General features: G+C 49.6%; 11 protein-coding genes across 11 annotated transcripts; 4 read left to right on the top strand and 7 right to left on the bottom strand.

The window, feature by feature from the left end:
- Positions 1 to 435: 435 nt before the first annotated feature.
- On the bottom strand, positions 436 to 1903 carry N7462_006836 (isocitrate dehydrogenase (NAD(+)) IDH1; the record flags this gene model as incomplete). Its single annotated transcript, XM_057078554.1, has 4 exons — positions 436 to 523; positions 595 to 1498; positions 1576 to 1633; positions 1874 to 1903. 4 exons carry the CDS (start codon positions 1901 to 1903, stop codon positions 436 to 438), a joined length of 1080 nt encoding a protein of 359 aa, XP_056931224.1.
- An 805-nt stretch (positions 1904 to 2708) lies between these two features.
- N7462_006835 (mating alpha-pheromone PpgA) lies at positions 2709 to 3038 on the top strand (the record flags this gene model as incomplete). The annotated part of the gene is made up of 1 exon (XM_057078553.1): positions 2709 to 3038. One exon carries the CDS (start codon positions 2709 to 2711, stop codon positions 3036 to 3038), a length of 330 nt encoding a protein of 109 aa, XP_056931223.1.
- A 3263-nt stretch (positions 3039 to 6301) lies between these two features.
- N7462_006834 (uncharacterized protein) lies at positions 6302 to 7115 on the bottom strand (the record flags this gene model as incomplete). Its single annotated transcript, XM_057078552.1, has 2 exons — positions 6302 to 6958; positions 7017 to 7115. The coding sequence occupies 2 exons, from the start codon at positions 7113 to 7115 to the stop codon at positions 6302 to 6304; spliced, it is 756 nt and encodes a 251-aa protein (XP_056931222.1).
- A 549-nt stretch (positions 7116 to 7664) lies between these two features.
- Positions 7665 to 8855, top strand: N7462_006833 (proteasome core particle subunit alpha 7; the record flags this gene model as incomplete). Its single annotated transcript, XM_057078551.1, has 5 exons — positions 7665 to 7667; positions 7724 to 7789; positions 7867 to 8025; positions 8153 to 8479; positions 8532 to 8855. The coding sequence occupies 5 exons, from the start codon at positions 7665 to 7667 to the stop codon at positions 8853 to 8855; spliced, it is 879 nt and encodes a 292-aa protein (XP_056931221.1).
- Positions 8856 to 9008: 153 nt separating this feature from the next.
- On the bottom strand, positions 9009 to 9784 carry N7462_006832 (lumazine synthase RIB4; the record flags this gene model as incomplete). The annotated part of the gene is made up of 3 exons (XM_057078550.1): positions 9009 to 9408; positions 9493 to 9658; positions 9742 to 9784. 3 exons carry the CDS (start codon positions 9782 to 9784, stop codon positions 9009 to 9011), a joined length of 609 nt encoding a protein of 202 aa, XP_056931220.1.
- A 401-nt stretch (positions 9785 to 10185) lies between these two features.
- On the bottom strand, positions 10186 to 12676 carry gfa1 (glutamine--fructose-6-phosphate transaminase (isomerizing) GFA1; the record flags this gene model as incomplete). The annotated part of the gene is made up of 6 exons (XM_057078549.1): positions 10186 to 10406; positions 10469 to 10630; positions 10735 to 12128; positions 12223 to 12454; positions 12549 to 12619; positions 12672 to 12676. 6 exons carry the CDS (start codon positions 12674 to 12676, stop codon positions 10186 to 10188), a joined length of 2085 nt encoding a protein of 694 aa, XP_056931219.1.
- A 2527-nt stretch (positions 12677 to 15203) lies between these two features.
- set1 (histone methyltransferase SET1) lies at positions 15204 to 18885 on the top strand (the record flags this gene model as incomplete). Its single annotated transcript, XM_057078548.1, has 4 exons — positions 15204 to 15255; positions 15302 to 17189; positions 17236 to 18722; positions 18782 to 18885. 4 exons carry the CDS (start codon positions 15204 to 15206, stop codon positions 18883 to 18885), a joined length of 3531 nt encoding a protein of 1176 aa, XP_056931218.1.
- A 344-nt stretch (positions 18886 to 19229) lies between these two features.
- N7462_006829 (RNA methylation protein TRM112) lies at positions 19230 to 19722 on the bottom strand (the record flags this gene model as incomplete). Its single annotated transcript, XM_057078547.1, has 3 exons — positions 19230 to 19234; positions 19291 to 19480; positions 19537 to 19722. 3 exons carry the CDS (start codon positions 19720 to 19722, stop codon positions 19230 to 19232), a joined length of 381 nt encoding a protein of 126 aa, XP_056931217.1.
- A 642-nt stretch (positions 19723 to 20364) lies between these two features.
- N7462_006828 (small ubiquitin-related modifier domain-containing protein) lies at positions 20365 to 21536 on the bottom strand (the record flags this gene model as incomplete). Its single annotated transcript, XM_057078546.1, has 2 exons — positions 20365 to 21116; positions 21164 to 21536. The coding sequence occupies 2 exons, from the start codon at positions 21534 to 21536 to the stop codon at positions 20365 to 20367; spliced, it is 1125 nt and encodes a 374-aa protein (XP_056931216.1).
- A 458-nt stretch (positions 21537 to 21994) lies between these two features.
- On the top strand, positions 21995 to 22350 carry N7462_006827 (U4/U6-U5 snRNP complex subunit LSM6; the record flags this gene model as incomplete). Its single annotated transcript, XM_057078545.1, has 3 exons — positions 21995 to 22100; positions 22152 to 22265; positions 22328 to 22350. The coding sequence occupies 3 exons, from the start codon at positions 21995 to 21997 to the stop codon at positions 22348 to 22350; spliced, it is 243 nt and encodes an 80-aa protein (XP_056931215.1).
- Positions 22351 to 22918: 568 nt separating this feature from the next.
- N7462_006826 (SDR family NAD(P)-dependent oxidoreductase) lies at positions 22919 to 23792 on the bottom strand (the record flags this gene model as incomplete). Its single annotated transcript, XM_057078544.1, has 2 exons — positions 22919 to 23115; positions 23204 to 23792. 2 exons carry the CDS (start codon positions 23790 to 23792, stop codon positions 22919 to 22921), a joined length of 786 nt encoding a protein of 261 aa, XP_056931214.1.
- Between the last annotated feature and the right edge of the window lie 874 nt (positions 23793 to 24666).

The raw sequence follows: 24666 nt of genomic DNA, 5'->3' as shown, positions 1-24666 counted from the left end.
GTGTTATGTGAGTGTGAGTGCGTGCCAATATTTAGCGATGACAGATTCGATATCTGTTTTCCTACAACATCACCAATTACAATTAAGTACAACTTAAGGAAAAAGCCTTCTTTCTTCCAAGTATACGCACTGTACGGTCTGCTCTGGTCAGTGGGTATCTTCCGCTTACGTGCGACATGGCATATTCGTAGTTATCTTCCAAAATATACAGGGCATGATATCTCCGGGACGTCAAACGACTTTCGAGGTTTTGGGAAACAGGATTGTCTATTGCTATAAATTGCCAGAAGACATTGCGAGCTAAATAGAAAGAAAGATAATACATAATGGAGCATCACTCCAACCGACTTAGCATCTGCAGCATCAAGCCCAGATGGTTTTGGCTGGATTATCTCCCGTCGTAGCAGTGAGGAATGTCGGCTATGAGGGTCAAATTTACAGAGCCGCCTCCATCTTGTCCAAGACGGCACGGGTAAACTCGTGAGTGGTAGCCTGGCCACCCATGTCGCGGGTGCGAGTCTGGCTGTAGAAAGAATTAGTCGAAGCTACACTTCAAGGATTTAAGAACCAAAATGCAAGATTGATGAAACTTACCCTTCACCAATCACGTCGTAGACTGCCTTGGAGATACGGTTGGCGTGGTCATCCAGACCAAGGTGGCGCAGCAGCATAGAGCCGGACAGGATCATGGCGCTGGGGTTGGCCTGGTCCTTGCCCTTGATATCGAGACCGACGTGACGGCAGCCAGGCTCGAAAACGGCCACATCACGGCCCATGTTGCAGCCAGGGACCACACCGGGACCACCGACGAGAGCAGCACCAACGTTGGAGAGGATACCACCGTAGAGGTTAGGCATGACCATCACGTCAAACTGCTGGGGGCGGGAAACGGCCTGCATAGACGCGTTGTCCACGATCATGTCGTTGACCTCCAGAGTGGGGTAGTTCTCGGCGACCTTGTGGAAGGTGCTGCGGAAGAGACCGTCGGCCAGCTTCATGATGTTGGCCTTGTGGATGCAAGTGACCTTCTTCCGGTTGTTGGCGAGGGCGAAGCTGAAGGCAAACTTGGCAATGCGCTCGGACTTGGCGCGGGTGATGATCTTGAGAGACTCGACGACTCCCTGCACCGACTGGTGCTCCAGGCCGGAGTACTCTCCTTCGGTGTTCTCACGGATAATGCACAGATCGACATCCTTGTGGCGAGTCTCATAGCCGGGGATGTTCTTGATCAGGGAGATCGAGGCGTAGATGTCCAGCTCCTGACGCAGAGCAACATTGAAGGACTGGTGGCCCGATCGCTCCACAGGGGTGTGGAGGATACCCTTAAGGCCCAGCTTGTTACGCTTCAGCGAAGCCAAAGACTCCTTGAACAGCTCCTCCGAGTGCTTGTTGCCGGTGTCAACACCGCTCACGTCAACCTGCTCCCACTCAATCGGCACATTGTCGGCCTTGAAGATGGTCTTGACAGACTCGGCGACTTCGGCGCCAATACCGTCACCTGGAAACCGTCAGCAACCAATTGATTCCCTTCCACGAGGCAAACCCCGGTCGCATCGCGACGCGCCCAAGACATACCGGGAATCAGAGTGACCGTGTACTTGCCACCATACTTGGTGGGCTTGAAGATGTCCGACTGAACGCTAGCAAAAGCTGATCGCAAGCAAAAGAAAAAAGAAAAATTAGCGACAAATATTCTGACAGTCGACAGCAAACGGCGGAAAGGATCTCTCAAAGAGATAGTAGCGTACATCTAGCGGGAATTGAGCTGCCGACGGAGGGAGCCACGGAGGCAGTGCGAAGCAGAGTCTGAACCTGGTTAGCTTCGGGGGTTGCGAAATGGGCGCGAAGCGAGAGAAAGGGTTTGACCACCTACCCGGGCTGGCTGGGCCGTTCGCGAGAACATTTTGACTCGACTCGAATTCTTCGACAAAGAAAAATAGAGGAAAGTGAGGTCAAAGATCAAGAAGAGAGGAGGTTGGACAGGGGAGGGGGGGCAGGAGGAGAGGGCGGCAAAGACTGGAGCGAGTGTCCGGAGAAAGGGAACGGAAAAAAAGGGCCCGGATGGGCTCGGCATCGCGCGACTCTGCGCAGCCCCGGCCCGATCTTATCTCGAACAATGAGACTTGGCCGCGTTGGCCTCCTCGTCGTTCCTTTTGACTCCTTCTTCGGGCAATCGCTACCTCCTTTGCTCTTTCTAAGAGCCTTGAGCGGCTTCTGGTCATCTACGCTTCTGGGACCAGAATAGGTTCTATTGCCTGGTCTCTGAACAAAGATTAATCCCCCAGGTTGTCTTGCTGATTAGTTCCAACTCCTCGACCACTCCACGATGCTGGGGCAGCTGTGATGGACCCTGGCAGGATCCCAAGGCATAGTCCTTGTAGACCAGAGAGAATGCCGAGTTGATCCATTTGATTGGATATTGGACAGCCTAGCAGCAGAGAATTAAAGGAAATCTTACATGGGAGCCCAATCACACTATACCCGATTAGGGACTCTATAGACCTACGAAAAGCACAGGGTAAGGCAACGAGACCATCGTAGATGTTGATACACGCTCTTCACCTCCCACAATCACTATAAATGCTTCTCAATCGCCATGTCTCCTCTCCCATTCTACGACTACCGTTCAACGATCTTCGTCTACCTCTCAGTCATTGCCCTCGAAAATATTTCACCATTCAATTCAAACTTATTACCCTATCTTCGCAATGAAGTTTATCTCAATCACCATCGCCATCATGGCAGCCCTTACTGCCAATGTGGCGGCTAGGCGTGTTGGGCAGAAGTGGTGCGGCCATCCCGGTCAAGGCTGCTACATGATGAAGCGCACCGCCGATATCACCGGTGAGGTCAAGCGTTCGGCCGATGCGCTGGCTGAGGCTATGGCCGAGGCTCACCCTGAGGCCCTTCAGAAGTGGTGCGTTCACCCCGGTCAGGGGTGCACTAAAATCAAGCGCACTGCTGAGGCCGTGGAGGATGTCCAGCGCTCTGCTGATGCTCTCGCCGAAGCCATGGCTGCCATGGATGAAGAAGAATAAAGGTAACCTGATCTTTTCCCCCTCCCTCTGTTCATTTGGCGATGGACGCCTTGACTGAATCATTCTCTAGAGACATCATACACGATTTGATATTCTCGAAAGCTCGGTGTCATCAAGCACTGGCGGTGGACTTGTCTGCCTTTTCCTTTCAACCTGTTTTCTCTGTTTTCTTTGTTTTCTTTAAACACTCTCACTCGGCACTTTATTCGCTCCCTCATATATCATATGATCAGCAGGCCGATGTATGTCGTCAGGCTTACCGGGAAGTGAACATGGCGAACCCTCTTTTGTGACTGGCCATACATGCCTCTTACCTTGATTATTATCTTCTTTTTCTTGTTCCCTGAAGGATCGAGAAGAATAATACTGCAATCTCTCACAGATTATCTAGGTGTGGAAACATATTATTTCCAGTGATTTTGTTTTCTCCTCGATGGTAGCCTTTGATCCAAGATTATCGATGTACGGATACACAAATATAAACCGTGCCGGCCGTTATTGCCTTCTATGTTAGGAAACAGAGAGGAACTGTTCAAACGGTAGTCACATCATACGTCAAACCTTATATAGCTAGTTCTGTATTGAAAATTGTGTTCTAGGCGTGCATGGTAACAAGAATGAAAGTATAATGTCGGTATATTAGGGTGCTTTATAAACTTGTGGGATCCAATAGAATGAGATACTCAATATGATGATATCCCGTAGTCTTAGTCCGTTGACAACTGTATCACCCCTATTATACTTGAAGTCCTCTATGACAACCTCGCCGAAAAGCCTGGCCTAAACGATAGCAATATATTGAAATTATCCTTTAGGAAGATAATTATCTCTTCAACGTAATCTAGTATCCAACGCGCTCTTTCTTGAGCTAGCTAGACAAGAAAGAAATTATAGTAGAAAGATAAAGAATAGAACCCCGAGCCACTAGATTTCTACTAGTATAAGCTATCTAATTTTGGTTATATTATATCCCTGTAATAAATCCGGATATAATAAAAGGATGAGATATGGGCGGACTAGCTAGTCGCTACTTGGCATGATACTAGTCTAAGTATCGAGATTTTATCGCGGTCAAAGCTTCTAGATACTGCCCATGAAGACCCAAGACGGTATCATTCTGTCTTGTATCTTCATGGTAGAGACCACGCTCCTCAAATCGCTTATCAAGCAGCTTCTCTAGTACTGTAGGAGTAGCCGGAACCAAAATTCGTGCTTGTTGTGGATAATATATCTTTCCATCATTCAGGCTAGATCAAGATCTTATATGCTGACGCGGGAGGTCAAATTACCATACTAGCCGCCGTGTTCACCGGATTCTAAACCTATCGAGGAGTTCTTTACCTAGCTAGAGGCGTATATCAAGATATCTTAGTTATTATACGAAGAGCATCCTAGCTAAGGGTTTTATACCTTCCCTCGGGGATAAGTATATAAAGATAGTACTAGAGGGTATTTCCTCTATTAAGGTAATTTTATAGAGAAGACACGATTGGGTATCGTGTTCAAGAGTATCGCGTCTACGTAACACCTATTTCACGTTCTAATGTTATACTATTTCGGGTTATTCGTGTTTAACGCTTTTTTTAGTAATATTTTGTATTGGGTAGAAGACCCTATCTCTTATCGTCGTTCTGATATTTATTTTTAGCTTTCTAAAACTTTCGACGATTTTGGTTTCATAATCGCAATGTACCTTTCCGTAAGGGCCTAAATTACTGAATATTATCGCAATGTCAAAATTAACCTAAACAATCTTTGTGCTAGATACAAGAAGTATATTCTTCGGATAAATATCATAATAGTAGATAATAGCGTTATAGATTTGTTTTATGCTCTTAATAGTATAGCGAAAAAGATCTTTAGAATAGTTTTCGCTATCTAGTCTTTCAGCACAAAGCAAAGATTCGAGCAGGATCGTACTAAGTTAGTATTTATCGTCGGCGAAATGCTTAAGCGGGGGGAAAAAGCTGACAGATCAACTCGATCGATATAGCTATAAAAAGCGGGAAAAACGCCTCGTTTGCACACGCCGAATTTACAGAGATTATGATAGGCATTCAATTCGCAGCGAAAACGATTTAGATCTCGGCGCCTTTTAGTGTACCTAGGGTTCCTGTTGTCGTGGAACTAGTAGGCCAGCGTTATCCTTGGACGCAATAATTGAACTCACAAGCTTCATAATATATAGCTTTCCAAATAGCCAAATTCTATAGACCGTTGAAGCCTTTCAGCGACTGAGCTTACGTTTTGATATCAATATCAGAGAGGTTTAGCGCTAAAGGGCAAGGACTTTGTGAAGACACCGTCGCTCCTTGAGCTGCATTGAGCGTAATGCGTAGTGTGACATATTGTCGCTGTGATATTGTATATTTACGATATTTGTCGAGATTGATTATATAATGTAGGCACTATAATATTATTTTAATGAGCAACTAATGTGAGCAAAAGGATAAATAGACCTGGTGATTCCCGTCATGCGCACTGGGCTTGAAACCAGAAGACACAAATCCCTGCATAGCACCTTTTAAATGGAAAAAGCCCAACGGGAAGAAGAACACTAATTGATTGGTTGATTGATTGGTTGATTGATAGCTGTAGTAGGAGAAAAAGCAACAATTATAGACGTGAGAATAAAACGGAAGAATTGCATCTTAGCGTCAGGAGAGTGCTAACCTTATAGGCAGCCTAGCAGAATAACATATTTTAAAAGGGGTAAAAGATGCAATATTTAGAAGAATGGGACTGTACACAAAAATTCTATTTTTCTTACCTATGATATTTCAAATTCCCAGATAACATGAACCTACTTGTATTGCTCGGATTCAGTCATTAAAGAGTCTTAGCATTAGGAACATGATGCTTCATCTTCGACCTATCTAAATTGAAGGGCAAGAGAGAGAGAAAGAGGGCCGTACACGTTTACGTAAAGTTGTGGCATCCTACGGCTTATTTTGATTGTGTGTTCGCTGTGTTCACCTTTCGGACATAGCAGGTGGCTGGCTTTGCATCGTAACATGATTAATATGTACAGATTTAGGCGTCATTCGCGCCTTGGTCGAGACCGGGTTAGCAGGCTCTTCGAGTACGGACTATAGTGTCATGGGGCGTGCTGGCAAATATGGTCTGCCCAAGGAAAGTCGTGGTTACGGTAATCATAAAGGGCGGCACTGTGTAATCGATCCAGCCTTGAACTATGTAAAGCTATCTGGGTATCATATTATCGAAGAACTGAGCCAATAGAGACCGTGTTCAATATATCCACATTAGTAGTGAGAATGGGCAACGCTACAATGCGTCAAGAAATATCGGTTCCTCTCCTCGAATATCCCGTATTGAGACTCCATTGGTCCCGTCTGGCCCGTCTCCCACCATTGGGGGCTCTTGTACACCGGATCCGTCGAGGCAGCATAAGGTTCTCCCGTTGTAGGCTCGTTCGGAGGGCTCTTCGCGGTTGGTTCGGGGATGATTTCATAGCCAGACATCATGTAAGGCTCGGCATCCTTCTGGTCATTCGTGGAGTCATTCATCTCCATGTCCTGGGTGAGCGTGGAATTCTCGTGCACAGAATATACCTGCCAGGTTTGAACCAAACGCTTCTGCTGTTCCGCATCCGCATTCTTGAAGAGGTCCAGTTGGTTCACGGAGAAGGCGTTGGGGTCAAGACCACACTGCCGTAAGACATCATGGACCGCCGAGTCCTCGGTTTCAACCGAAGTCGACAATGGGGCAGGACCGGGGTTTGGGGCAACTACATGGGACGAATGATGATAATGCTGGGAGATGTAGGAGATCGGCGTCTGCGTGGCCGCAGGGGTTTGCTCCGGGGGTGGAAGCAATGACCCCATCGTCATTTGCCTGTCAAACAACGCCGAGAGGTCGTCTTGTAACTTCCCATGGCTTTCGGACACCGACAGACCACACTATAGAAGTTGAATGTTAGGGAGCAGCGAAACAGAGATCGGGTCAGGCAAAGACTACCTGGTTACAGTGGGGGTTCTCGAGGAAGGCAGCCAGGGCAAGAGAAATGTCGGAAAGATGCCCACAAAATGGACATTGGTGTAGAATTGAGGATGACATGGTGAAAATGGGAAGACAGCTGAGATAAAGGGGGAGAGCAGCGAGGAGCAGAGATAGCAGAAATAACAGAGAGATTAATAAAGGGAAAGAACAGCCCAAAGCCACAGGGGATTTCGAACTATAGTGCAACGGGATCCAGGGTATCAACGAAGAGAAAGCAGCGAACGCGAGACCAGAGCGACAGACACAAATGCACACTCCTCAGATGATGAAGAGAGAATAAAGAATAGAAGACAAGATGGATATCAGGAAAGAAAGGAGCTCCGGTCTCGAAGGCACATCAAGTCTTTGAATACCCCGCGGGTGCCCAAGAGAGCCCTTGTTGGGCCGCATCTTCAAGCGCGAAACGCAGCCGACACAAGCGCCCAACCGCCCATCACCTCGCCCTCATGGTCAGGTGACTATCCAGGCAGCCCCGTGACGCAGCTTCATCCCAGAGCTCTCCCCATCGCGTCCTAGCACTCCTCCAGCTTCCCAACTTCATTCTTCCCAACTGTCGCCACCGGTGCCCTTGGAATCTTCTTACACCGTTCACATACCCACATAATCATGGTAAGTGGACGGACGCCCTGGATTTTACTCCTACCGATTGTTAACCGATGTGCTAGACGTCTATCGGTACAGGTTACGATTTATCCAACTCGGTCTTCTCGCCAGATGGCCGCAATTTCCAGGTACGAACCCTTTGTCAAATATTTCGATACAACAATTATGACCCCGAACTGCCTTATCCGCTAATCTATCCCGATAGGTGGAGTACGCCGTGAAGGCCGTCGAGAATGGAGGAACAGCTATTGGCATTCGATGCAAGGACGGAGTCGTCTTGGCCGTTGAGAAAATCATCACTAGCAAACTTCTTAAGCCTGGTGCGAATAAGAGAATTGCAACCGTGGATCGCCATGTTGGTATTGTGAGACCGCCAATCTCCCCTTCTTCACATCCCTTAGCTTCACCGTCATCTCATAACCCTGCGCTTCGCTATGCTCCCCCGGCCATCCATTCTTGCTTTACTCTCTAACCTTCTTTTCCTCTTAAAGGTATCGGCTGGACTCGTTCCCGATGGGCGCCATTTTGTTTCCAGGGCCAGAGACGAGGCCTCCTCATGGAGAGGTGTTTACAAAGGTCCCATCCCCACCTCCGCACTCGCGAACCGCCTCGGAGGCTACGTACAAGCTTATACCCTTTACTCAAGCGTACGGCCATTTGGTGTGGCATCTATTGTTGGAGGCTGGGATAGCGAAGCGGAGCTTGCGGTTGACGGACAGGTCGGCTCAGGTCCCCAGTCTGGCGCGGGCGGTAAGGTCGAGGGCACCAAGGCTGGAGGCCCTGGTCTGTACATGATTGAGCCTAGTGGACTTTACTGGGTATGGTTTCCGATTTGTGCTTGGCTGATTCATGCTGACACTCTCTGCGTAGGGTTATTATGGTGCGGCCACCGGTAAAGGCCGCCAGGCGGCCAAGGCTGAACTTGAGAAACTAGATCTGAGCTCCGGTACACTTTCCTTGCTGCAAGGTGTCAAAGAGGCCGCAAGAATCATCTACGTGGCACATGAGGACAGTAAGGACAAGGAGTTCGAGTTGGAAATGACATGGATCAGCTCGCTCGATGGCCCAACCAAGGGCCGACACGAGGAAGTGCCTAAGGACATCCTAGAGGAAGCCGAGCGGGCAGCCAGACGGGCATTAGATGACGACGAGGAGGAAGAGGATAGGGGACAAGAGGAGCAGATGGAACAGTGAACGTGTAATAGACCAGACTATGAACGAATACCTCCAAGATTAACTAACTGACCCGGGAAAGCTGATTCTTTTTTGTCCCCAAACCCCAACGTAGGAGACCAGGTACGGCTCATCGTTTCCTCAGGTCTTTCTAAAAGACCGACTCCGGCATGATTACACAATCTTTCCCTCCGACCAGTCTCGTCGCTTTACACCGAGCTCCACGGCAGCACTACCCCAATCTTCACCGTGGTTATGCATGCCGTTCTTGCCCAGCCCAGCCCTCTCCAGGCCTTGCTCCTCAGTGAGAACGGTGAGCAGCCCAAAGATTACAGGCACGCCCGAATCCAACTGAACCCGCATCAAACCGTGGCTGACAGCGTCAGCGATATACTCGAAGTGCATTGTGGCGCCCTTGATTAAAACTCCGATAGCAATGATGGCGTCGAAGGGTTTTTTCGGGGCGCTTGAGGTCGTCGACTTGCTCAAGTCGATCGTGGAAGATGAGAGGAGGTCGGTGGCACTGATGCCCTCGCCGGTCGAACTGGCTTGGACTTGGGAGGCCGCATACAACCTGGAACCCCGCCCCAAGAGACGAAAGCATTAGAAATGTCCTGTGATATCATATCGCACTTCGTAAAATCATCAACAGGCGTACCGCTGAACACCAATGGGCAATTCGTAACTGCCAGGAACCGTCTCAATCGTGATATTGTCTTCGGTCACGCCTGCAGCAAACAAGCTCTTCTTCGCACCCGCCACAAGCTGATCGATGATGGTAGTGTTCCATCGTGCGTGAACGATAGCAATGCGCAAGTCCGAGCCTGTATGAACCAGCAATGCATCACTGTCAGTCCAGGCGAACTTTAGGTCTCTCGGGAATTTGAGGTGGGGGTGGCTTTCTCACCATCGAAGCTCTGGGCAGCTCCGGGACCTTTGATGGACGTCATAGTTTTAAGAGTGTGTATGTCAAGGTATGATTGCTTCCCCGAATAGATAATTCACACTCCGGCCAAAACGTGAGGTTTATGAATTGGAGGGGAGAGACGAAAACATCCGAGAAACGTCGGTTCCGCATTGAGACTCGAGGCGGGGGAAGGCGGAATGCCGCGGCCGAATACGGCAAAATCACACCAGAGCGCGGCATGACTACGTTCGTCCACGATACTCGGGGGCGTCTCACGACACCAATATACTGCAGTACACAACAGAACGATGAGACAAGGTGAATCAAAGGATGGGATTCAAGGATTACATTTCCCCGATTAAAGCTCAAGAAACAGAACCTAAAAATAAAAGAGATCATAGCAGTCGTCTACGTCCAAGAAAATCGGACTGGGTCAACCCCGTTTTACTCCACAGTGACCGACTTGGCCAGATTACGCGGGAAATCCACGTTCAGACCCTCGCCGACAGCGAGCCAGTATGAAATCAACTGCAGGGGAATGACATTCAGCAGACCCTGAAGACAGTCCACGGTCTTCGGCACAACTATCTTCTCGGTCTGGGCAGCCGAGAACTCGGGGTCATCTTGGTTGCAGATCACAATGGGCCGGCCGCCACGAGCAATCACTGAGATACGAAGTTAGTCTCTTGTTGACCAGATCAAAAACATTGTTTTACAAAACACTCACCTTGCTGGTAGGCGTTGAGGGACTTGGTGAACAGATTGTCACGAGTAAGAATCATGATGATAGGCAGGTTCTCATCAACTAGGGCCAGGACACCGTGCTTCAGTTCACCGGACATGACCGCCTCGCAGTGGAGGTATGAGATTTCCTTAATCTTCAGGGCACCTAAGATGAACCAGAAAAATTTCATGTCAGTATTGCTTGCTACCAATCAAAATGGGGGGAATTCCATGGAAGAACAGGAAAGGGGAAGGGATTAAAAAACGCACCTTCAAGGGCGGTAGGAAATTGGGCACCACGGCCGAGCAGAAGCAAGCTCTTCTGGTCCTTGAAGAACTTAGCACACATCTCCTTGATGGGATCATTGAGCTTCAGGATCTCCCGGAACTGCTCTGAGACCTTGCCGAGACCCTCCATGATCTCCTCTCGTCGCTTCTGTTTGGAAGCACGGTCCTCGCTGAGGGACAACGCAAACATGACCATGGCGACGAACTGAGAGGTGTAGGCCTTGGTCGAGGCCACGCCAATCTCGGGACCCGCGTTGATGTGGACACCGCAGTGAGTGAGGAGAGAGATGGAGGAGCCGACAACATTGACTACACCGACCGTCAACGCGCCTCGCTCCAAGCAGTATCGAAGAGCCATGAGCGAATCTGCGGTCTCGCCGGATTGGGAAACAAACACACAGGTATCGTCGCGGAACACCGGTGCCTGGCGATCCAGGAAATCAGAGGCAAGCTCAACCGCGATGGGAATTTCCGTGAGTTCCTCGAAGACACCACGAACAGCCATACAGGAGTGGTAACTGGTACCACAGGCAATGAAAATCAGACGTCGGCAGCGTCGGATGGTAGAGATGTATTGACGCAGACCACCCAGAGTCACCTTCTTGTTGACGGCATCCAGACGACCTCTCATGGTGTTGACAACGGACTCGGGCTGCTCGAAGATCTCCTTCTGCATGAAGTGATCGAATTTGCCCTTCATGATCTCCTGCAGCTCCAGCTCAATGGTCTGAATAGCGCGAACATTTGAGGTGCCGTCGTCCTTAGTCAGACGGTGAATGTTCAGCTGGCCCTCGTGGATATGGGCGATGTCATCATCCTCCAGGTACAGAACCTTCTTAGTGTGCTCAACAATGGCGGAGGGGTCAGAGGACAGGAAGAACTCGGCGGGCTGAGGGATCCCGTCGTCCGACAGGAAAGCGCGCGACTGAGAACGGTGCAACAGCGACTTGTCGGGGGGAGCGAGAAGGCTGGTGGCCGACTTCTTGAGGGCAACATTTTGGGAGGCCTGCTCCGCAGGAAGAGCCCCCTCTTCCGAGTATTCCACATCGACAAAGTCCACCTTCATTTTCTTCGAGGTTCGCACACCAATCACCAAGGGGGAACCCTTCCGGGCGGCAATGACCTCATGGGGGTAGTGCACCGACTTGATCAACAAGCCGAAGGCACCCTCCAACTCCTTGATGACGGCCTTGGCCAGGACGGTAAACTCAATGTCCGGGTGCTGGTCGTACAGGTACTTGGCCAGTTTGGCAATGCATTCGGTGTCGGTCTCGGTCTCAAATCGGAAGCCCTTGGTCTCCAGCAAGGCCTTCAATTCCTTGTAGTTGGTGATGATACCATTGTGGACGACCGCGAATTCCCAGGTGGGGTCGGATCTGTTCACGAGCGCAAGAAAGCCAGCGTTAGCCAAGACCAGTCCGTGGCCCGCCCTTGGTGGTCGTGTTTTTTGAAAACTTCTTCTTCACTTACCGGTGGGGGTGGCAGTTCAGGCGGGAAGGTGTGCCATGGGTGGCCCAACGGGTGTGCGATATACCGGCGTGGGACTCGAAGCTCTTGGTCATGTCCGGCTTGCTCTCGGCAATAAGCTCCTTCAACTTGGCGACCTTGCCGACTTCCTTGAAAGCGCAGACCTCGTTCTTCTTGTCACCATCGACGGCCATACCGGCCGAATCATAGCCACGGTATTCCAGTCTCGACAGGCCTGACACTGGTTAGCGGCCGATCCCACTTTGCCACCGGTGTGGGGAGGGTTGGGTAACAGGAGAGGCCAGAGGTTCTGCAAAAGTACGACTTACCATTGAGCAAGGTGTTAATGATGAACTGGCGGTCCCGCTCGACCAGATAGTTAATGTAACCGAAGATTCCACTGGGACAGAATGAGCACTCAAATCGGCCGGGGAAGAAGGGAGCCACGTTACCACATGATGGATGATGAAGGAGGATGGAAACAAGGAAATGGGGGAATGAATCGGGGAGAAGAGAGCTGGAATTAAGTTCCGGGTTAACAGGGATTTAAAGGGGGAAAAGAGAGAGAGAGAGAGAGAGTAAAGCGAGGGAACGGGAAAGAAGGAGAAGTAGAAGTAGGAGGGGAAGAGAAGCTGCAGAGTAGAGAGGCTGAATCGTATTTATAGCGGGGAGGGGCCACGATTACCAGGGACAACGGGACTGGCGGTCGTGACTGACCACCACGAACTTTACCACCTCTTTGGCTCTTGACTCTTCAGGTACCGTGACAACGTCTAATTCGTTCTCTTTGTTCACTTTTTTACACTTCCTTTCTCTTCGTCTCCTTCTCAACCACCCCAATGCCTTCCCCCCCTCTTCCCCCAAACCCCTCCAAGAATCTTCAGAATTCTTCAAATCCCAAGAGTTGCCCCCCTCCAAACCTACCCAAAGGTGGCTCTCTGGCTTTCTAAGGGAGACCCACCAGGGCAGCTGCCGGGCCAATGCGTCCAATCCGTCGGCCCCGTCACCGATCTTGTCTCACCTCTTTTTGCCTTCCATGGCCAGGTACGGTCCCCACCCCACTTCTGTTGCCATGAATAACAACAAACATAATCTTGTCCACAGGGGGGCAAAAATTGGTGCGAGAAAGGGGCACCTTCTGTACCCGCCTCCGAAGGTGGTCTTCAAAAATCCATTCATTACACAGATCATGGTTCGGAGGACGGAAGACGGTCGCGTCATTGAACGATGGAGGTATGTTTCAGGTCTCCATTCGGTCTCGCTCCAGGCATGGTCTAGCATGGGCTTGTCTGATTGGGTGCTAGTAAGCTCCGTTATGTGATGGGGATGTTATGATGTTAGTGTGATGGACTACATGTTAACAATGTCTTGGGGTCATTCCAACCCCATCTCGAATGCTCACTAGTATCACCAATCCGGTCTCTAAGAATAGATACCGCCTTACATTCGATCGACCCGACTCGGTCGCCTCAGTTTCTACATCCTATCTTTGCTCTTTCGCCATGCGAGCTCCCCCCGTCGGCACAAAAGACCTCTCCGACTGGGTATGATGGGCGCCGGCAGGGTTTCAGGCGTGGCATCGAGCCCCAATAAGATTCGTCGATTTCTCCTGTTAGGCCGGTCCATGCAGGGCAGTGTGATAGTGTTCCCTGGAGAGCTCTCTCACATCGAAGGAGCGAAAGCAGCCCCATTTTTATCGGAACAATTGAATTTTACTGGGCAAAGGAAAGAGAAACGAGAACTCCCATCCCATCCACAAACGAATCCGCCTAGGCGAGAAGAGAACCAACTGGGATCTCTGGTGGATGAACAGGATGTTGAATCCAACCCGGTCCACTAACCAAGGGGGAAAAAATATGATTCGGTTCGACGAGATAGTGTGATGGCGGAACAACAGAACCCCAGCGACTAGGCGCTAGGCGTACTGTGGTTGGTTTTGGTTTGGTTTTTGGGTTGGACCCATTATTAGGATGGTTGCTATTATTATTATGATTATTACGACTGCTGCCGAGTCCCATTCCATTCCCAGCGCCCGGGCTTCCCCTTGGTACGGTCTCTGCCGCCCCAGTTCCAATCTTTACCCGCGGTTGATTCTATTTTTGCCTCTGACGGCTCAGCCACACCCCTTCCTCAAGGCCGCTCGGCACGACCGGCCATGCTGAATACCTCTTTCTCAACGGCGAGCGACTTTTGATGGCGAGGTCCCCCGACACTAAATGGCAGTCTTAAATTTTTGGAAATTTCATGAGGTGCCTGAGGGGCCTGAGGGGAAGCGGTTCAATCCGCTATCGAAGATCTTCGATCCACATTACCTCAACTATCGAAAGAGAAGAACGCCCTCTACTACCACAGGGTACTGTCGTAAAGGCGCACACAAGATCCATATCACCCAAAGTGGAAATGGATGGCCAAAATTCAAGTAGATGAAGTCTGAAATCCTTCAACATTAGATGTTCCTTATCGAGTACCCCGAAACGGGCTCTGGGTCAAGTGTCAATGATTCATTACCATCATTATTCAATGGACCACGCGTTCAGCAACACCTTCTCTAGACGAAGAAAATAGTTGTAGGATGTGAGTTGCGCATAGTCCAGGCAGTCTCAAGCACGCCCAGGAAGTGATTATTCTCTCGTCTTCATTCATTCCAAGCTTTGTTATTTGCCCTTGCCGAAACTCCAAAGTGAAGCGTTCATTCAGACCGCCTCCCCTTTAAGTTCACCGCCTTCTGTTTTCGACCGCGTCCGCTCTCCCCTGCAAAACTCGCTCTTCGCGTTAAAACGTCCCTTTCAACGAGTGCCTGAATTTCCTCGCTTCCTCCCCTTGCGGTCCGTCCTTCGCTTCCTTTCTTTCCTTTCATTCCTTCTTGGTTGTCACCGGGCTGGAATATTTTCTCTCCAGTCGCATGGGTCAGGACTAGGACACTGGAGTCAAGGATGCTGCCAGCTGATTGCGCGGTCGTTCCGGGCGTATAGCCACATTTCACCATGTCACGCGCCTCAGCTGGCTTTGCGGACTTTTTTTCCCACGGCACCATCGGTCCTTCAACAGAAGCGCTTTCAATTTGGCGAACGGCGAATCAAAGGATCTGATGGTGAACCCGCGGCGCCCGACCCTGCGCTGTTGACCGCGTCCAGCGCTTCCGCAACTGGCGGGGCATCAAATGAACCCGCGGGTGACGAAGAGACCAGATCACCTCCATCCAACGGCCCAGGCGTTGTCGCGACCGCGCCAACCGACTCCACAGAGTCCAATGGAACAAATCTTGCGATCATCGCAAAGTCTCATCCCCCACCGCCGGCCCCATCACATATCGACACCCTAACACCGCTCACCAACGCGGAGTCATCTCCGGCCCAGAAAGCGACCAGTCCACCACCGAAATCAATAGACACATCCTCTCCTCATAGTCAACCCATTACTTTACACGCAGAACCCACCAAGACGTCGGTGACGCCTATTCACACCCCGCCAACCCCCCAGTCCCAATCTCAACCCCGTCAAGAAATCGTGATCGGGGGTTGCAAAGCTGTTTATGACCCAGATCTGGACAAGCGAGGGTCCAAAGAAAGGCGACGGAAACCCGAGTATGTGGACATCGTCACAAATGGCCAGTCCGGTCCTCCCGACCCACGCCTCGGGATCGCCAATTATACCCGCGGATCAGGCTGCAAACAAAAGACCAAATACCGCCCGGCCCCATACACGTTGAAGATATGGCCATATGATGCCGCGACTAGTATTGGACCTGGGCCGCCGGTTCAGGTGGTCGTCACCGGATTCGATCCTCTTACTCCGATCGCTCCGATTAGCGCGCTTTTTTCGAGTTTTGGTGACATCGCGGAAATGAACAACCGGACCGATCCGATTACTGGACGATTCCTGGGCATCTGTTCCATCAAATACAAAGACAGCACCTCGTCTCGCGGGCGTGGCCCCGTTACAGCAGCCAGCGCGGCAAGGCGGGCATATCTCGAGTGCAAAAAGGAACAGCGTATTGGGACTCGCAGGATTCGTGTTGAGCTAGATCGCGATGGGATTGTATCAGAACGCATGGCTTCCAAGACCATCGAGACTCAGCGATTGGCGGCCTCGAAAATCGCCTCAGCCGAGACAAGACCAACTGACCCTCAGACTAGGAAAAATGAACCGCCACCATCCGCACCGAAAGGCCCTTCCGGACGCTCTGCCATGCGTCCCGGGCTGGCGATTCCGGAAGGACCCCGAGCGAGCATTCGATCTCCATCAGTTCAATCCCTCGTCGAAGACACTCCGATCTTAAGCCAGATCAAGCGCGAGCCCTACATTTTCATCGCCCATTGCTACGTCCCTGTCCTCAGTACAACGGTCCCTCATCTTCGTAAGCGACTCAAGCTGTTCAATCACCGAGCCATTCGCTGTGACAAGACGGGCTACTATATTATCTTCGAAAATTCCCGACGAGGCGAAGAAGAAACCGAACGTTGCTATCGGCTGTGTCATATGCAGCCCCTATTTACCTACATCATGAACATGGAGAGCCAACCCTATGGAAATCCCAATTATGTACGCAGTCCGAGCCCGGAGCGTCTTCGCGCGGAACAGCAAGCCAAAGCCCACCAGGAGAGGGTCAAGAAAGAAGCGGAACTGGATCTGGAGGAGGAAAAGAAAGCGCGTGCAATTGATATGGATCCTTGCCGAGAAGTGCTGTCGATTATTATTCGGGACTTAAGAGACAAACTTCTCGAAGATGTCAAGTCCCGTATCGCAGCCCCAACATTGTATGACTACCTTGATCCGAGCCGACACGCAGCGAGGCGGGAAAAGTTAGGCATACGGGAACCTGAAGGAACTAAACAACCAACCTTCCGAATTGGTACAGAGAGCACGTTAGGCACTCCGGACCCTCGTTCTGAGCTTTCCAATGCGCGAGATCCTCTTCGATCATCCAATCTTAATGTCCTGGCCCTTCCACGCATTCGGAAGGCCCACGGGTTGGATCGTGCGGGAGCAGCATTCGTTGACGAACGGCGGCGTCAGCCTTCGAAAGAGGGAGGTTCGCCCTCTTTACCATCGATTACAGCAACTGCACGACGAGGAGGATTCAGATGATGATCGGCGAACCCCTCTTACTAGAGACACGGAAGAACGAAGCAGTCGGCCGCCTAGTCGCGCAAGTTCCGAGTCCTCGACCTCCGATCAGGACGAGGAATATCCATCAGACGCCCTAGAATCATTTGGAGTGAGCGAGGCACAGGTGGACGAACAAGTTGACGAGGAAAAGGATGGCTTTTCCATAGACACGGAAGCCTTGTCCCCTCTATCACGCAAGAGAAAGAGGCTTACTGAAGAGTCGGAGGCTCGTAAACGTCACAGACAGGATGCTGAGCTCTTCGGCGCCGAACCCCCGGAAGCAACTACGGATGAACATCATAAGACCTTCACCGACTTCGATACAGATTTTGCTGGAGAACAAACAGCCAAGTTACCGGCACAGGATGAACTGGCGACAGATAATCGCTCTGAGCTCGGCGGCCCGTCCAAAGAACTCGTCGGCGGCGACCCTTCTATTGAAGAAGAATTGGAAGAAGAGACCTTTGATAAGCCAAGAACTGAAATCGAGTGGGGTGTCTCCAAGCATGAGCCACGAGCAACGGTGGAAGACGATGAATCCCTTCTCCTGGATCTACATGGCTGGCAGCACCTGGTCAAGGATGATGAAGACATGCGATTTCTTCGGGAAGTTTTGCACGATCAGGCTGCATCGGCCGTTGGCAATCTTGCCGCCTGGGCCTGGCGACAGAAGGAAATCAAGGCTCTCAACCAGCTGGAGCCGACGGGACCAACACATGATGCTATTGCGATCACCGGATACTATGTTCCAAATAACACTGGCGCTGCTCGGACGGAAGGACGGAAGAGGATTCTCGAGTCCGAAAAATCCAAGTACCTTCCACACAGAATCAAAGTACAAAAGGCTCGAGAAGAGCGGGAGGCCAAAGCAAAGGCAGACCCCCAGGCAGCTGCGGCTGAAGCTGCCAGAATCGCTGCGGCGAAGACCATTTCAAAATCAACATCCCGCTCGACCCGTGTTAATAACCGTCGACTTATTGCCGACATTAATGCGCAGAAGCAAGCACTTCCTACCTCCAGTGGCGAAGGAGATGTTCTTCGTTTCAATCAACTCAAAAAGCGGAAAAAGCCTGTTCGATTTGCCCGCTCTGCTATCCATAACTGGGGATTGTATGCTGAAGAGGACATTTCTGCCAATGATATGATTATCGAATATGTGGGCGAGAAGGTTCGGCAACAGGTTGCGGATATGAGAGAACGTCGATATCTCAAAAGCGGCATTGGTAGTAGCTACCTTTTCCGCATCGATGAAAACACAGTCATCGATGCTACGAAACGAGGTGGCATTGCTCGATTCATCAATCACAGCTGCACACCAAACTGCACTGCAAAAATCATCAAGGTCGATGGTAGCAAACGAATTGTGATCTACGCACTCAGAAACATCGAAAGAGGTATGTGCCCAGAACGTCGATATGACCAACTAGCCCATGCATACTGACTGCTCCAATAGATGAAGAGCTCACGTACGATTACAAATTTGAACGTGAATGGGACAGTGACGATCGCATTCCTTGCTTGTGTGGCTCAACTGGCTGCAAGGGCTTCCTCAATTAAGAGAATACACTATTTTTCAAACATGTCTTTCCTTTTCTTTGCATGGTGTTGACCAGGTAGGCGTTTTCGGGAGAGGGGAGCGTCAAGGCCTGTATTATTGGGAACTATGATTTGAAGCACCACAATCCTCCATGTACACTATACAAAATCCCAGGATTTCTTGCCCCCATTGTTTTGTTTGGTATTGTGCTTTTTGCCTTATCTTGCCTATTACATCTTTTAGGGCAGGATCGGCGAGGAGACTCATCTGCGCCCATGAATTTTGCTTTGGCTGTTCGTAGGTAGGTAGGGGTATCGGTGAGGTATCGAATAGAAATGAATACACGCAAAAGGCGTCAGACTCCTCAAACTATTAAGGTTGTTAATACCGCCCACGAGGTAGAAGACTAAGGAATGGTTTCTTACCCAAATGGCTCGGAAGCAAAAAATTTGCGATCCCCTCCTTGATCACATACTGATGGCCACAGTTCCCACAGACCAATTTGCCTTCCATAACCTGGGTCTCCAAGAGTAGTCGGTGCAAGTCTTTCAGTGTCTGCTCATCCGTAAGAGCGTCTCCCTCTGGTTTCGTCTCTGGTAGACTGGGGAATCCTAGCTATAATTTTATGATTAGTTCGAGGAAAACTTTACCGCCATTGAGAGATATGATACCTCGTTCGCAGTGGTCCGAAGACCATTCCAATCAATGCGGGAGATCACATTGCGGATAAACTCGGGCTGGAATTCCAACTCTTGGAGTTCCAATTCAGCATCATGGAAATGCAGAGGGAAGGACAATGGTGAAGTCTTGCATTCTTTGACTGCACAGGTCACAAAATTGGCGGTGATGACTTTCATGGTCACGAGTCGAGCTGATTATGTCTTGCTAGGAGGCAGTTTGACTAGTAGAGAAACGTAGATATGTTCTTCACCGGAATGGACCAGAAATTTCCACCAGGGAATTTGAGTCTCTTGGACAGCTCGGTATATTGTTTGTAAGGGATGTTTATGTGGTCATTCAGCATAAACCTGACCTACACGCGAGGTCCAGGTGTCCCAGAGAAAAAAAATACATGCCCCGCGTCATGTGATCCTTATCTATCATAGATAAGGAAGTACAGAGAAGGTGCTTATCCAGACATTCCTGGAAAATTAGTTACATTCCAGACCAGTTGACACTGCGAATTATTGGTTTATTCGATTCGACGGTCTGCTCTCACCGACGTAATTGTGAATATACAGAAAGGTCGGAAACATGACTCAAAATTAAAAAGACAAGAACCTGAGCAGCCACTATGCAGTGTGGCCAGCTTGGAGGAAGTCTACTCTGGCATGGGTATACCATATACCTCATGCCGCTTGCACCCATTTTGAATGAAGATCAGGTATGAAAAACCATCAATTGGAGCCAGACAGGTCATGAGTGAGGATTTAAAAATATTGAATCTCGCGGAAACTAGCTACGGGAGTACACACCGTTGTTTCAGTAATGAAGATCATCTAGCTGGAGATGCGAGGGTTGATTTGAACCTCCACCATATCTAGATCCGCGACCTCATAGTCTTCGAGGCACGCGTCAGGGTCCAACCGATCACCATCGAATAGAAGGACAATGTTTTGAGCTGCAGGAATGTTCTGGTGCCCTCGAAATGCTGAAATCAGCTTCGATACCAAGGTCGTTGGCCTCGCTTTAATCCGGAAATCTTTGAGTCCAGGAGTCTTCAGAACTAATTTCATCGATTCGGGTTGCTCATTTCGCACATCCTGTGGGACTGGAAGTGACTGAGCGATATCTGGGGAAGAGCCAGGTCGCTTGAGCAAAAGAGGTTCATTGGTGGCTGCCTCCATGTGAATACGCAGCTCAGATGGCCCTGTAGTCAAGTCATCATCAACTAAGTTCGGGGCGGGCTTCCTGTCCGTTTTGATGCCCAGGCTTCTACAAGTGGTAACATCGAATACCCTCCGGCCCTTCCAGGTGAGATGGACGCATGATGTTTCTTCTGATGAGAATTCCTGTCGTTTACACCATGCCAAACGAACCTCTCGTAGTCCCTGAGACATCTTCCGGTGGACGAGTAATGGCTTCGTATTAGGTATATCGGATGTTATGAGAATCTGCACGGTCGGATCATCCATGGAGGAGGGTGATGAATGGTTGGGAGTGTCTGCAATTGTAGGTAACTTCGCATGAGATCGGAAGTCGTTCGTGTTGGTATCATGCCTGTTCAAGTCCATCGTTGGAGTTGGGGGATCTTTTTGAATGATGGAGATGAAGAAGGTCGATCTGGTACGAAAGAACAGTCTGTTATTCGCGTTTCTTGATCAGATTTAACAATGTCTGGGTTGCTAGAGGTCTCCGGTGTGGAATTGGAAGGGACATCCTGTTCTTCCCTCGGTTCGCCAGTTTCGGTGACCTGAGGCGATTCGACGTCAATAGCCTTCCCCTGCTGTTCGTTATTTTCTGTTGAAATGCAACGCCGCTTGGATATCCGAGCAGTATCAATGGTCTTATTCGTAGGAGATTCAGGCGCATCCTTCTGTTTCTTGCGCGCCTCCCGATTTGCCGCAACAATATCGGAGTATGTTTGTTCTGACCGCCGGTAAAACTCAGTTGTTGGGTCCCCCCGTTGGCCTGCCAATGTTGGCTTTTTAAAAAAGGATCGTGTCGCCATCTAAAAAATATATGGCGCCTTGTGGGTTGCGGCCGAGGTTGGAATCGATTGATAGGTAGGAAGTGTGAGAGCAGCTGTGGTGTAAATGTGTCAAGCGTGAGTCGCCCGAAGCAAAACCCTTGCTCAGTATTCTGCTCTGTCGGCGCTTTTTGAACGGATGCGAGCAAGTTGAACCGGTGTTCCGATGCAGGGCCATCCCTCTCTCTTCCTCTCTGTCCTCAACGCTGCGTCCAAGTCTTGTTACGCGAATGCGGACGCCATCTATCAGTCGCCTCACCGCCTTCGCAGTCTTATCGACGTGGGACGCGAGGATTTGGCTTCCGACCTCATCCTCCACCAGGTATGTGACATATGACCCTTAGGCAGCTGGTCCTTGATTTAAACGGCTAAAAATTAAAAATTACTTCTGGTCCTCCAGCCCAAGTCCTTTCTGCGTCATAAGCGGCAACAGGAGAAAGATGGAGAACGGTTCGTCCTCGGAGGGCAAGGACCCCTCGGCTTTCCTCAGCGAGATCATCGGTGCCCCGGTGATTGTCAAGCTCAATTCAGGCGTAGTTTATAAGGGTATCCTCAGGGAGATCTTTCATGTCAAGGTCTAGCTAATCTCTTCGATAGGCGAACTGCAATCTGTGGATGGCTATATGAACATCGCCCTTGAAAAGACCGAGGAATTCGTGAATGGCAAGCATCGCCGCAGCTATGGAGACGCCTTTGTACGAGGCAACAACGGTTTGTGCTTGAATTATCCCTTCATTTGTCGTCCTATGCCTGACATTTCTCTTCCTACTCAGTTCTTTACATCTCTGCGAGTTGAATTTGCTCTATCATACATGCCCCGCACCCTATCCTCAAGACTCTTTAGCTTTGATTCAATATTTTCATAAGTCTTGGCTTGATGTGCTCCTCTTCAAGGTTGCATCTTACTCTCTATGGCAGAAGAGTCAAACAACCCTATTTTTCTAAATGCTCTCCCCATCTGCGCCAAGGCTTGAGTGTTTTCTTTCTTAGTTTTCCTCTCATCCTCCGCCTCACGCCACAGTACTTCAGGAGCTGAATACAGCTTTCTTCCTAATGTTATCGTCTGAGGAGCAAAGAATTACGAATGGCATTTTCAATGAAATTTAATGAAATTCACCTTCAATTTTCCCAGATTACCCCATCAAGTATTGCTCATAATGAACGGTTCGATTCCCAGAGGAGTCTTTTTAACAGGCGTGCACCTTGGAAATCTTAAGGTCTTCCTTACATATGCGCTATCGCCTTCACAGGCTCTTGAGAGCCTTTCAGAGACAAGAAAAAATGGTATGGTGGAGAGTCTCGTTCCATAATCTGCCAATAAAAGGGCCGTGCCGTCTGGTCTCCCCTGCTCGAGCCAGCTAGCACTAGGGCAACGCGGCACCAACATTCAGATTGACTCCGTAGACTGGCTGCGAGTCTTCACTGAGCAGCCAAACGATGGTTCTTGCCACATCATCGGCAGCGATCACGCTGTAACCTTCTTTCTTATATGTTTCCTTAACCTCATCAAGGGTATTTGCACCTGGCATAAACTTTGGCAAGAGTGGTGTGTCCGTTGCTCCTGCATGAAATATGATGAACCCTCATTTATCTATGTTATGAACCAATCTGAAAGATAAACAGGGCTGGAAAGTGAGGATTGTTCTTACCTGGAGAAACGCAGTTTACCCTGATGCCGTACGGAAAGGCATCGGCCGCGACGCATGTCGTGAAATAGGCACAGGCCCCCTTTGAGGTCCCATAAGCATACACGTCAGGCATGTGAACAAGTGACGCGATGCTCGAGACATTAACAATGCTTCGAGAACCTGAAGGTAGGTCTTTCATGGCTTGCAGCTCTGCCCGGGTACAGTAAAAGACCCCATCCATGTTAACTTTAAATACCTTGCTCCATTCTGCATCTGTTTCTGCCAGAAGAGTTGGGGACTGGCGCAGGCCAGCACCCTGAGCGAGCCCCGCGATATTGGCTGCTCCATCTAGGGCTCCAAAGGTTGAAACAATATCCTGTACCCAGCGATTAACCTGATCCGAGGAGGTCACATCAAGGGATGTGCAATGGACTATGGTCGAGGGGTTGACTTTGCGAATCGATTCTTTGATTTGATCGAAGTTTTTGCCAGATATATCGCCGATACAAATGGTAGCTGCACCCCGTTCAGCCAGAAGGCAGCATGTTGCAGCCCCAATGCCTGATGCACCGCCAGTGATGGCAAAGGTTCTCGATAAAACACTTGCCATTATCGATACTAATAGCTGTTCAGGTTTGCTGTGCTTGTAATCCAATCAGTCCTGGCTCGAATTTTGAGGTTTTTAGCACCGATGCTTGAATTTAAGAATAGCCTTGATACATATTGTGATATATATGAAGGCTCCTTTCGTAAAGGACATTTCATATTGAACAGGCTTCCCAAAAGCGTCCTCTTCAAGTGCTACAGAGGCCAGTATTTAGAAGCTTTCTTTTTCTTGTCTAACTACTATATTTAAGGTTAGTAATTGGAAGAGCTCTTCTAATGACGCCGCATATATGGGGTTGATTCTCGACTTATGCCCTCTCAGCTCTTCCTTAACATACGTAGTTAACATAAAAGAAATGATCGCTTTGGTTGGAAGCTCTATTTCACCTCGTGCCAGTTCTGATGTTTTGCATATCTCGAGGTCCCCCCCCTCCCAGCCCTCTGCTCTTTATGATATATCACACAGTTGATATCTCCAGGGAATAGATCTAGATATTATCATAAATATAGACCTCCAATCACTACGCTTTCAAGGATTTCAAGGCACATATGCACCATGATAAGAAATGCGTCAACGAGCATAATGCCTCCAGTGCCTATGGCCCAAGATCATAGCCAGCCCAAACTAGTATGAAGTTGTGTCTGCAAAAGCCCAAGGTTGTATCGCACAGAAGCAATATTATAAACATGGCAATATATAGAGTCTGTGATACATGTGGCAAAATAATTAATTCTCATAGGGAAATCCGTGCAACAGAGACGCCATAGAGTTCATCAATGGCAATGGTAGATCACCATAGGTAGTGGGTGCATAAGGAAACACAAGGATATATCAATCATGCAATATGCAGGGGAAGTGGGGAAGTAAAGAGCTACAC

The sequence above is a fragment of the Penicillium macrosclerotiorum genome (assembly GCF_028827735.1).
Source record: "Penicillium macrosclerotiorum strain IBT 26536 chromosome Unknown utg000007l_segment0_segment0, whole genome shotgun sequence".
NCBI classification, from domain to species: Eukaryota; Fungi; Ascomycota; class Eurotiomycetes; order Eurotiales; family Aspergillaceae; genus Penicillium; species Penicillium macrosclerotiorum.
This window is presented reverse-complemented; position numbering and strand designations above follow the sequence as displayed.